Genomic DNA, 12,775 nt, shown 5'->3' with positions numbered 1-12,775 from the left:
TTGAGGTGGGAGGAGGGGCTAGGTGGGAGGAAGGACAGGTTAGGGAGACGGGAATGAGCTGGGCTGGTTTTGGGATGAGTTAGGGGGAGGGGAGATTTTGAAGCTTGTGAAGTCCACATTGATACCATTGGGCTGCAGGGTTCCCAAGCGGAATATGAGTTGCTGTTCCTGCAACCTTCGGGTAGCATCGTTGTGGCACTGCATGAGGCCCAGGATGTACATGTCGTCTGAGGAATGGGAGGGGAGTTGAAATGGTTCGCGACTGGGAGGTGCAGTTGTTTAGTGCAAACTGAGCGTAGGTGTTCTGCAAAGCGGTCCCCAAGCCTCCGTTTGGTTTCCCCAATGTAGAGGAGGCCACAACGGGAACAGCAGATGCAGTATACCACATTAGCAGATGTGCAGGTGAACATTTGCTTGATGTGGAAAGTCTTCTTGGGGCCTGGGATGGGGGTGAGGGAGGAGGTATGGGGGCAGGTGTAGCACTTCCTGCGGTTGCAGGGAAAAGTGCCGGGTGTGGTGGGGCTGGAGGGGAGTGTGGAGCGGACAAGGGAGTCACAGAGAGAGTGGTTCCTCCGGAAAGCAGATAAGGGTGGGAAGGGAAAACTGTCTTTGGTGGTGGGGTCGGATTGCAGATGGCAGAAGTGTTGGAGGATGATGCATTGGATCCGGAGGTTGGTAGGGTGGTACGTGAGGACGAGGGGGTTTCTGTTTTGGTTGTTATTGCGGGGACGGGGTGTGAGGGATGAGTTGCGTGAAATGCAGGAGACACGGTCGAGGGCGTTCTCAACCATTGAGGGGGCAAAGTTGCAGTCCTTGAAAAACGAGGACATCTGAGATGTACGGGAGTGGAATGCCTCATCCTGGGAGCAGATGCGGCGGAGGCGAAGGAATTGGGAATAGGGGAAGGCATTTTTGCAGGAAGGTGGGTAGGAGGAAGTGTATTCTAGGTAGCTGTGGGAGTCGGTGCGCTTGAAAATGGATATCGGTTTCTAGGTGGTTGCCGGAGATGGAGACAGAGAGGTCCAGGAAGGAGAGAGCCCTGCCGAGTCTTCACCATCCCCCCAGACCTCCCCCTTACTGAGGACGAATGGTCAGTCCTCAGTAAAGTCCTCCACCCACACATCAACGAATACCGGTCACATTTGAACATAGAGCAGTTTTTTCCACTGCCTCCGCCTCCGCGCTTACTTCTTCAACTGTGAGCCTAACCCTCTCTCTACTGACCCCTTCTCCTGCCTCCAACACACCCCATCCTCCTGGACACCACCCTAAGGCCTCCTACCCTCCCTCGACCTCTTCATCTCCAACTGCCGTCGTGACATCAATCGCCTCAACCTCTCCACCCCTCTCACCCACTCCAACCTCTCCCCCGCAGAACGTGCAGCCCTCCACTCCCTCCGCTCCAATCCCAACCTCACCATAAAAGCCACGGACAAGGGAGGCGCAGTTGTAGTATGGCGCATTGACCTCTACATCGCCGAGGCCAGATGCCAACTCTCCGACACCTCCTCCTACCACCCCCTTGATCATGACCCCACCCATGACCACTAAACCATCATCTCCCAAACCATCCACAACCTCATCACTTCAGGTGACCTCCCACCCACAGCCTCCAACCTCATCGTTCCTCAACCCCGCACCGCCCGCTTCTATCTCCTTCCCAAAATCCACAAACCTGACTGCCCTGGTCGACCCATTGTCTCTGCCTGCTCCTGCCCCACCGAACTTATCTCCACCTATCTGGACTCCATTTTCTCCCCCTTGGTCCAGGAACTCCCTACCTACGTCCATGACACCATCCACGCCCTCCACCTCCTCCAGAACTTCCAATTCCCCGGTCCCCGACACCTCATCTTTACCATGGACGTCCAGTCCCTATACACCTGCATTCCCCATACAGATGGCCTAAAGGCCCTCCGCTTCTTCCTGTCCTGCAGGCCCGACCAGTCCCCATCCACTGACACCCTCATCCGCTTAGCCGAACTCGTCCTCACCCTCAACAACTCCTCTTTCAATTCCTTCCACTTCCTACAGACAAAGGGGGTGGCCATGGGTACCCGCATGGGCCCAAGCTATGCCTGCCTCTTTGTAGGTTACGTGGAACAATCCCTCTTCCATACCTACACCGGTCCTAAACCCCACCTCTTCCTCCGTTACATCGATGACTGTATTGGCGCCGCCTCGTGCACCCACGAGGAGCTCGAACAGTTCATCCACTTCACCAACACCTTCCACCCCAACCTTAAGTTCACCTGGACCATCTCTAATACCTCTCTCTCCTTTCTGGACCTCTCTGTCTCCATCTCGGGCAACCACCTAGAAACCGATATCCATTTCAAGCTCACCAACTCCCAAAGCTACCTAGCATACACCTCCTCCCACCCTCCTTCCTGCAAAAATGCCATCCCCTATTCCCAATTCCTTCGCCTCCGCCGCATCTGCCCCCAGGATGAGGCATTCCACTCCCGTACATCTCAGATGCCCTCGTTTTTCAAGGACCGCAACTTCCCCCCCTCAGTGGTCGAGAACGCCCTTGACCATGTCTCCCGCATTTACCGCAACTCATCCCTCACACCCCCTCCCCACAATAACAACCAAAACAGAATCCCCCTCGTCCTCACGTACCACCCCACCAACCTCCGGATCCAACGCATCATCTTCCGACACTTTCGCCATCTGCAATCAGACCCCACCACCAAAGACATTTTTCCCTCCCCATCCTTATCTGCTTTCCGGAGGGACCACTCTCTCCGTGACTCCCTTGTCCGCTCCACACTCCCCAGAAGCCCCACCACCCCCGGCTCTTTTCCCTGCAACCGCAGGAAGTGCTACAGGAATAGTGCCAGAAGACTGGAGACTAGCAAATGTTGTCCCCTTGTTCAAGAAGGGGAGTAGAGACAACCCTGGTAATTATAGACCAGTGAGCCTTACTTCGGTTGTGGGTAAAGTGTTGGAAAGGATTATAAGAGATAGGATTTATAATCATCTAGAAAGGAATAATTTGATTAGGGATAGTCAACACAGTTTTGTGAAGGGAAGGTCGTGCCTCACAAACCTTATTGAGTTCTTTGAGAAGGTGACCAAACAGGTGGATGAGGGTAAAGCAGTTGATGTGGTGTATATGGATTTCAGTAAAGCGTTTGATAAGGTTCCCCATGTTAGGCTATTGCAGAAAATACGGAGGCATGGGATTGAGGGTGATTTAACGGTTTGGATCAGAAATTGGCTAGCTGTAAGAAGACAGAGGGTGGTGGTTGATGGGAAATGTTCATCCTGGAGTTCAGTTACTAGTGGTGTACCTCAAGGATCTGTTTTGGGGCCACTGCTGTTTGTCATTTTTATAAATGACCTGGATGAGGGCGTAGAAGGATGGGTTAGTAAATTTGCGGATGACACCAAAGTCAGTGGAGTTGTGGATAGTGCGGAAGGATGTTGCAGGTTACAGAGGGACATAGATAAGCTGCAGAGCTGGGCTGAGAGGTAGCAAATGGAGTTTAATGGGGAAAAGTGTGAGGTGATTCACTTTGGAAGGAGTAACAGGGATACAGAGTACTGGGCTAATGGTAAGATTCTTGGTAGTGTGGATGAGCAGAGAGATTTCGGTGTCCATGTGCATAGATCACTGAAAGTTGCCACCCAGGTTGATAGCGTTGTTAAGAAGGCGTACGGTGTGTTAGGTTTTATTGGTAGAGGGATTGAGTTTCGGAGCCATGAGGTCATGTTGCAGCTGTACAAAACTCTGGTGCGGCCGCACTTGGAGTATTGCGTACAGTTCTGGTCACTGCATTATAGGAAGGATGTGGAAGCATTGGAAAGGGTGCAGAGGAGATTTACCAGGATGTTGCCTGGTATGGAGGGAAGGTCTTATGAGGAAAGGCTGAGGGACTTGAGGCTGTTTTCGTTAGAGAGAAGAAGGTTAAGAGGTAACTTAATAGAGACATACAAGATGATCAGAGGATTAGATAGGGTGGACAGTGGGAGCCTTTTTCCTCGGATGGCGATGGCTAGCACGAGGGGACATAGCTTTAAATTGAGGGGTGATAGATATAGGACAGATGTCAGAGGTAGGTTCTTTACTCAGAGAGTAGTAAGGGCGTGGAATGCCCTGCCTGCAAAAGTAGTAAACTCGCCAACTTTAAGGGCGTTTAAATGGTCATTGGATAAACATATGGATGATAATGGAATAGTGTAGGTTAGATGGGCTTCAGATTGGTTTCACAGGTCGGCACAACATCGAGGGCCGAAGGGCCTGTACTGCGCTGTAATGTTCTATGTTCTATGTTCTATGTACACCTACCCCTACACCTCCCCCCTCACCCCCATCCCAGGCCCCAAGAAGGCTTTCCACATCAAACAGCTGTTCACCTGCACATCTGCCAATGTGGTATACTGCATCCGCTGTTCCCGTTGTGGCCTCCTCTACATCGGGGAAACCAAGCTGAGGCTTGGGGACCGCTTTGCAGAACACCTACGCTCGGTTTGCACTAATCAACTGCACCTCCCAGTCGCGAACCATTTCAACTCCCCTCCCATTCCTCAGACGACATGTCTGGGCCTCCTGCAGTGCCACAACGATGCCATCCGAAAGTTGCAGGAACAGCAACTCATATTCCGCTTGGGAACCCTGCAGCCCAATGGTATCAATGTGGACTTCACAAGCTTCAAAGTATCCCCTCCCCCTACCGCATCCCAAAACCAGCCCAGCTCGTCCCCGTCTCCCTAACCTGTCCTTCCTCCCACCTATCCCCTCCTCCCACCTCAAGCCGCACCCCCATCTCCTGCCTACTAACTTCATCCCGCCCCCTTGACCTGTCCGTCCTCCCTGGACTGACCTATCTCCTCCCTACCTCCCCACCTACACTCACCTTTACTGGCTCCATCCCCGCCTCTTTGACCAGTCTGTCCCCTCTCCACCTATCTTCTCCTTTATCCATCTTATTTCCGCCTCCCCATCTCTCCCTATTTATTTCAGATTCCCCCTTCCCCTCCCCCATTTCTGAAGAAGGGTCTAGGCCTGAAACGTCAGCCTTCCTGCTCCTCTGACGCTGCTTGGCCTGCTGTGTTCATCCAGCTCTACACCTTGTTATCTCACAATCTCTCCATCAATGTCAGCAAAATGAAACAGTCAGTTATTGACTTCAGGAAGCCGAGTGGAGGGCATGCCTCTGGCTGCATCAACGGTGCTGAGGTGGAGAGGGACAACAGTGTCAAGTTCCTGGAGTGATGATCACCAACAGTCTGTCCTGGCCCACCCATGTTGACGCAATGGTCAAGAAAGCACAGCAGTGTCTCTACTTCCTCAGGGGGCTAAGAAAATTTGGCATGTTCACAAAGACTCTTACCAATTTTTATAGATGCACCGCAGAAAGCATCCTATCTGGACGCATCACAGCCTGGTTTGGCAACTGCTCTGCCTAAGACCACAAGAAACTACAAAGAGCTGTGAACATAGCCCAGTCCATCACAGAAACCAGCCTTCCATCCATTGGTTCCACCTACACTTCCCGCTGCCTCAGGAAAGCAACCAACATAATCAAAGACTCCTCCGACCCTGGTTATGCTCTCTTCCACTCTCTGCCGTCAGGCATAAAACATAAAAGTTTGAAAAGTTGTACCGACCCTGACACATTAGCTCTGTTTCCCTCCCCACAGATGCAGCCAAACCCATTGAGTTTCTCGAGCCTTCTCTGTGTCTGTTTCAGATTTTCACTGTCTGCCGTATTTTGCTTTTATTTAATTGATAAATATGTATCTGATCAAATAATTTCTCAATTAAGAACAAATATGAATCAGTTCATATTTCAGTCCTACTGGACCTCAGTTCTTTAAAAGAACCTAACGGCAATTTCGTGTCTGCAATCGCATGTCAATTTGGTTTTGTGCCCATGATTCCTCATGCACTAAATGAGGCAACCACAGTTGTTCTGACAAAGAGGCTACGCACATATGGACTGGGAGCAGGGCGGTGAAATTGGATGGCTTTGCACAAACATTCTTCCAATAGCTTTCGAAATGTAGGCAGACTCACCGAAAGAGTGAGAAAAATGATTTACAACACAGGGCAGCAGCAGAGGCAGAGGATTATGCACATATCCTCTGTGGCCTTGGTATTGGCTCCAATTAGGAAAACAAGCATTGTCTCTAGAGAGTTTCACTGTCAACACAAAGGAAGACTTGATAGTTCTTTCCTTATGTTGTGAATATCAATCTGCCCAATTACAGCATTCCACGCCCAGCCACTAAAACCCTTTCCTGACATTGCCAAAGTAAAGTCCTACACTTGCAGAGTTCTATTAGTCCCTCTGGGACATTTCAGTCCTTTCACTGTCCAAAGAGAAACTGTCTGACATTCCATGCTGTAATGGGGCTGTCATAAGAAATGGCCGATTGATCTAGTGGACCAGAGTAATGTTCTGGACACCTTGGTTCAAATCCTGACAATGGCAGGTGGTGGGGTTTAAATTTGATAAAATATCTGCAGTTTAGAGTCTAATGATGAGCATGAAGCTATTGACAAATTTCAGGGGAAATGCCCATTGGGTCACTAATGTCCTTTAGGGTAGAAATCTGTCATCCTTACCTGGTCGGACCTATACATGACTCTAGAGCCACGGCAATGTGTTTGACTCTCAGGGCAACTAGGGGTGGGGAATAAATGCTGGCTGAGCCAGTGATGCCCATATCCTGTGAAAGAATGGAAAAATAAATCTAGCCATGTACATTCTGTGTGACATAATCATTTACATATTCAGGAGGGGTCCTGGAGCTTTGGGATGTGGTGTAGGAATGGTCCTACATAACTAAGAAAATTGTAAATTGGATGACATGAGATCTGTTTAAAAGGTAATGACAAATACCTCAGGAAAGAAAGAGAGAAGATAGGAAAGTACAATGTAAATTCTGGCCACCCTGCTATAGGAAGGATGTTGTGAAACTTGAAAGGTTCAGAAAAAACTTACAAGGGTGTTGCCAGGGTTGGAGGGTTTGTGCTATAGGGAGAGGCTGAATCAGCTGGGGCTATTTTCCCTGGAGAGTCAGAGACTGAGGGGTGACATTATAGAGGTTTATAAAATCATGAGGGGCATGGATAGGGTGAATAGGCAAGGCCTGTTCCTCAGAGTGGGGGAGATCAAAACTAGAGGGCAAGGCTTCAAGTTGAGAAGGGAAAGATTTAAAAGGGATACAAGGGGGAACTTTTTCACGCAGAGGGTGATGTGTGTATGGAAGCGGTTAAGGCTGGTGCAATTGCAACATTTAAAAGGCATCTGGATGGGTACATGGATAGGAAGGGCTTAGAGGGATATGGGCCAAATGCTGGCAAATAGGTCTAGATTAATTTAGGATATCTGGTCAACATGGGCAAGTTGGACCGAAAGGTCTGTTTCTGTTCTGTACAACTAGACTCATAGAGTCAAACAGTATGGAAACAGACCCTTCAGTCCAACCAGCCTAACATAATCTCAAACTAAACTAGTCCCACCTGCCTGCTTCTGGCCATATCCCTCCAAACCTTTCCTATTCATGTATCCATCCAAATGTTTTTTAAACATTGCAATTGTACCCACATCTACCACTTCCTCAGGAAGTTCATTCCACACACAAACCACCGTTTGTGTAAAAAATTTGTCTCATGTCTTTTTCAAATCTCTCTCCTCTTGCCTTAACAATGTGCCCCCTAGTCTTGAAATTCTCCATCCTAGGGAAAAGACAACTACCATCAAATCTATCTATACCTCTCATTATTTTATAGACTTTATCAGGTCACCTCTCAACCTCCTATGTTCCAGTGAAAAAAGTCCCAACTCTATGAATCTAAATGGGAAGGTGGACAACAGTAGTAAAAGCAGGAGATGAAAGGCAGTAGATACAAAACAAAGAGAGGGACAGAAACGTTTTAGAATTCCCACAACAAGAAGGACCCCCTTTTCCATCAGAGGAGATAGGAAATTGTGGCAGAATCTAGTTACATAAGGCTCATGATTCATTGCTCTTTCTGTCCTGTGGAACAGAGAACAAAGGTGAATCTTCTGTTCTAACAATAAAAGCAAAATACTGCAGATGGTGCAAATCTGAATGAACAACAGAAAGTGTTGGAGAAACTCAGCAGGTCCAGCAGCATCAGTGGAGGGAGAGAAACAGATAGCATTTTGATTCCAGTATGACTCTTCTTCAGAACCCAAAGTTTACTTTGAACCTTATAGCCGCTTCTTGCATGTCAAGGGGACGTACCCAAGAGTGGGTTGCAGGGAAGATGAATGGTGAGGGTGAGTATTGTAGTTCTTGGCCTATCCTGAGAATTGTATTTTTTTTGTTTGCAGTTGTCCTCAGTGAAATTTTTGTGTAATATGATGGAATTGTTTAAAATTATGAAAGGATGGGACAAGGCAAACAGAAGCAAATTGTTTCTACTCAAGTCGCTATAGTCGCAGAGATCTGCTCTTTCATTAGAGAGCGACAAATGAGTTTAATGGTGGGTTTAATCTGAGAGTCACTGTGCCTCAAGCAAGATAAAGAAAACAGGACTTTTACAGTAATCTCAGCCGGTAATTGAACTTGTGTTGTTTGTGTCACAAGCCAGCTGCCCTTTCAACGGACCTGACCAAACCAAGGTGCTTTGAGTGTAGACCATAGAAAAGGAAATGAGTGTAAGAGAATTATAATGAAGAATGTTTGCACTGAATCTGTATTTGCAAGGTTAGTGTTAAGCAGAAATATTCTGAAGTAGGTTGAGCAGATGGAGAAACGAAAAGGAATACGGCATCAAGTGCCGAAATATGATTCTAGAACTATATGAACTCATTTGGATGGTGCCAACTTCAATAGTTTTGGTTGCTCCATTCAGAGTAGAAGGTACAAAGGGCAGGATTTTGTCTGGGCCGCCACCAGGCGACACTTTCAGTTTAACAACGTATGACAATTGTTCACAAAACTGGGCAACACTGGTACGCTCGGGCAGCTTTCAACCCTCTCAGACAAGCCCAAGGTTTCAGAGTCTTTCTGAGGAAGGGTCACCAGACCTGGAACGTTAACTCTGATTTCTCTGCACAGATGTAACCAGACCTGCTGAGCTGTTCCAGCAATTTCTGTTTTTGTTTCAGAGTAGGCCTCCAGTTTGCGGTTAGCAGCTGCCTGTCTGTTTTCGAATGCCGACTGAGTGCATTCACAGGAATTCAAACCCAACAGGAATGAGGAAAATTTACTGGATGAGGAAGGTATGCAGCCAAGAAAGGTTTTGGCAAAAAATGAGTGAAGAGAGAAGCATGGGCAGACAGAGATCTTGCAATAGGTTAAAGCTGAGGAAGATGTGGAGGATGTTGTTGATGCATTGTGCACAAACAGAGGGAGTCACAGGTAATGTATAGTTGGTGTTGGCCTATCTTAACAATGTCCCATTGTGACAACTGGATCAGGTAATAGTAGATATGCGTCCATTGCCAATGTCATGACCATGTTGATAACCTCAAGTCACCTATGAACATTTATTTCAATATATATTCCTTACAAAGAGGATATACAGCTAAAAAAGTGACTGCAAATACAAATTCAGTGGCGGCATGGAGAGGAAATCTAGAATGTCACACATTAAAGTGTCAAGGAAGCTTCAAAGGGAAAATTGCACCATAAGCCGAGCTGTGATGTCCCAGGAGTTATCTCAAACTGTGAACAAGATGCAAGTAAAGACAACAGTCTAGGTGAGAGAGTATAGATAGTTTAGAGTTTAGGTGTTTAGCGTTTTCCCCTTTCAAGCAGACACCATAACAAAGGTTGAAAAAAAGTTTTGACCCCGATCTGTGTTTGCTGATAATCTGAGGAGTTTGTTTGTGCCAGTGATGTGAGGCTGCTTGGTGTACCAGCCTGTGTTTGTGCCAGTGGTGTGAGATTGCTTGGTGTACCAGCCTGTGTTTGTGCCAGTGGTGTGAGATTACTTGGTGTACCAGCCTGTGTTTGAGCCAGTGGTGTGAGGTTACTCGGTGTACCAGCCTGTGTTTGAGCACTGCCACTGTCGTTGAACCATTCACTAATCGCCTTGGTGATGTAGGTGAAAGACCCTTGCACTCTGCAGGCTGGGAGCCAATTAGAAAGCTTGTTCAAAAGGAAACAGGACAAATAAGGACTCTCTTGCTGTGAGAGCTGGTAGAAAGCCCGTTCAATCAACTTGCAAAGTCAAGAGTCTCAAAATTAACTGCTCAGCTCTGGTGCTCCACAATCTATTCTTCACAAACAACCCAGAGACTGAACTATATTTCATTTAATATTTTCTTTTCAGACTCATTTCTAGTCTGTGTATATGACTGTTGTGTTGTGATTTATTCCCACATTCAATAATTAATAAATGCACTCTTTTGTTTACTCAGTAAAGCCTGATTCAATGAGCTCCTTTTAAAAAAACAAATTCATTTAATCACGGAGGAAGGTATCCACAAAAGAGGGGATATTTTGTAGTTAACGCTGTTCTGAACAACTGGGAATGACGGGTGCATAAAGAAGGGGATCCAGTTCATTCTTCCTCACCCAGGAGCTTGACAATTTGGGAAATAGTAACAAACTGAGGAACCTCACGCAGGGACTCGTTGTAAACCCTGTGTTATATCAAGGCATTGGTTGGCATTGTCATGTGATGCTTCCTGGAATTAGGCTTAATCCAGTTGAATTGCTTGCCTTCAAACTGGACTGTACTCAGTCAGCACTGCATCCATTCCCCTTGATAAACTGCTTCTAAATTTGATTCAGAGATTAACCATGAGAAAAGTCTCAGTTGGCCTTCTCCTAAAATTGCCATAGTCTACACCAACAGCTTATGGAACATTTCCCCTTATTATCAGCCCACATACATACACACACACATACAAACACACACAGTCACACACAGGCATACCACATAAGCACACAAACACACACACACACCCCCCCACACACAGACGTAAACACACAGACACAAAGACATACACAGACATCCCAGAAACACAAAGTCACATACAGGCACAGAGCCATACACACACACACACACACACACACACACACAGGCAGACATAAACATACACAGACACAGACACACACAGACATATGGCACATACGCTCACACTTGCATATACACCGGGTCTAGGCCCGAAACGTCAGTCTAGGCCCGAAACGTCAGCCTTCCTGCTCCTCTGATGCTGCTTGGCCTGCTATGTTCATCCAGCTCTACACCTTATTATCTCAGATCCTCCAGCATCTGCAGTTCCTACTATCTCTGAAACAATTTTAACCTCACTGCGAAGCCTCTTCTAAGGATGCCTACCCTGAAGAAGTTACCCTCCTCCCTCGGGAAAAACCTCAGTGGATCTCTCTCCCACTGCAACTCTCTCGTAATCTCTTCGGCCTTGAAACTGCTCGGCCACGTCCTGAAGCAAACCAGGTACTACAGCCACATCACCTTTCTTAGTACCTGCCTACGGAACCAGATTTCTGAAGAAGGGTCCAGGCCCGAAACGTCAGCCTTCCTGCTCCTCTGATGCTGCTTGGCCTGCTGTGTTCATCCAGCTGTACACCTTGTTATCTCAGATTCTCCAGCATCTGCAGTTCCTACTATCTCTGAAACAATTTTAACACCACTGTTACTGCTGTCATTCAACAATTCAAACAAAACTGCAGTGTGCTTTCTTTCATCCCCTGTGTTTTCTCCCTTTATCCTGCTTTCTTTGACACTCTCTCTCTCTCCACACCAGCCCCCCTCTCTCTCTCTCTCTCGCTCTTTCCCTCTATCTCCCACCTCCCTTTCATTTCATTCTGCTTCCTCTCAGAATCTGCACCATCTCAGACCCCTTTACCCAGAGGATGAGCAGTGAGCATACTGGACCAAAATGACAAACCTGTTCTTCTGTGCTTTCTCAGAGAGTCTCAGCAGGTAGTTCAGTAGCTTCTCCAGGGAGTTGCTAGTAAAAGGCTTCTGGAATTGAAGGGCTCCCTTTTGGTTAAGGACCCAAACCGCACACCTCAGAACAAACAGACCTCCATCATGCAAATAAAATCTTCACTTCACTTCAATTCACAGTCTGATGCTGAAAGTCTTTCCTTTCCCCACTGAGCTTCTTCCTTCCTCATTCAAGCATTTTTTTTGCTGAGCTAATTATCAGGACAAAAAGCAGCAAGTCCCATTTTACTGATGACACTAAGTTGTGGCTGCAGAAGTGACTATTGTTAAAACGGATTTGTAAGGGGAGCCCAGTGGTTGCTCTGATGGGAAAACATAGATACATGCAAATAAGATTCAGTACATGGAGACAGAGCCAGGACCAAAAACAGGGGCATTGTGCAAAGATTTGTCTTTTTATTTGAAATAATAAGAATCAGTGTAAAAGCAGGGATTTACAAGGATGCCTGCATGTTTTGAAAGTAAGGTATCTGATACCTGTTCTGAGTACTCTCTGTATTGCTCTGGGTTCCAGGAGTGTGTAGATGAACTGGATCTGAGGGGATATTTTTTAACAAGTGAAGCTGCGGAGGACAGACCAGTTATCAAAGACAAACATCCTCAGCCAACCAAGAATCATATGATTAGTTGTCAGGAAGCTGTTCATGAGCGAATGAGTGAGAAGCTAAGTTAGACCAGAAGAGAAACCAGCAGGTCTGCAGCGGCTAAAAATAAAACTCTCTCTGAGTCATGTAGTTGTAGGGAGCTGCATACACCAAATATATAGAGAATCTGCATACTATGGCTTCAAGAGGTGTATTTTTTCCTGTTTCTTTTAATGAAGAAAGGTTGAGAGGTGACTAGCGGCCTACTCAAGGCCAA

At 47.1% G+C, this 12,775-nt stretch overlaps 1 protein-coding gene across 1 annotated transcript in view; it reads left to right on the top strand.

Moving 5' to 3' along the window:
* LOC109937080 (synapse differentiation-inducing gene protein 1-like) overlaps window positions 1-12,587 on the top strand; it is an 18,834-nt gene extending 6,247 nt beyond the window's left edge. The window contains exon 2 of the mRNA XM_048600032.1: window positions 12,429-12,587. Within this exon, the coding sequence (XP_048455989.1) occupies window positions 12,429-12,587 (159 nt within the window). The remainder of the gene's footprint in view (window positions 1-12,428) is intronic.
* Window positions 12,588-12,775: the final 188 nt, after the last annotated feature.

This window comes from Rhincodon typus, chromosome 8 (genome assembly GCF_021869965.1).
Source record: "Rhincodon typus isolate 14 chromosome 8, sRhiTyp1.1, whole genome shotgun sequence".
In the NCBI taxonomy this organism is placed as follows: Eukaryota; Metazoa; Chordata; class Chondrichthyes; order Orectolobiformes; family Rhincodontidae; genus Rhincodon; species Rhincodon typus.
This window is presented reverse-complemented; position numbering and strand designations above follow the sequence as displayed.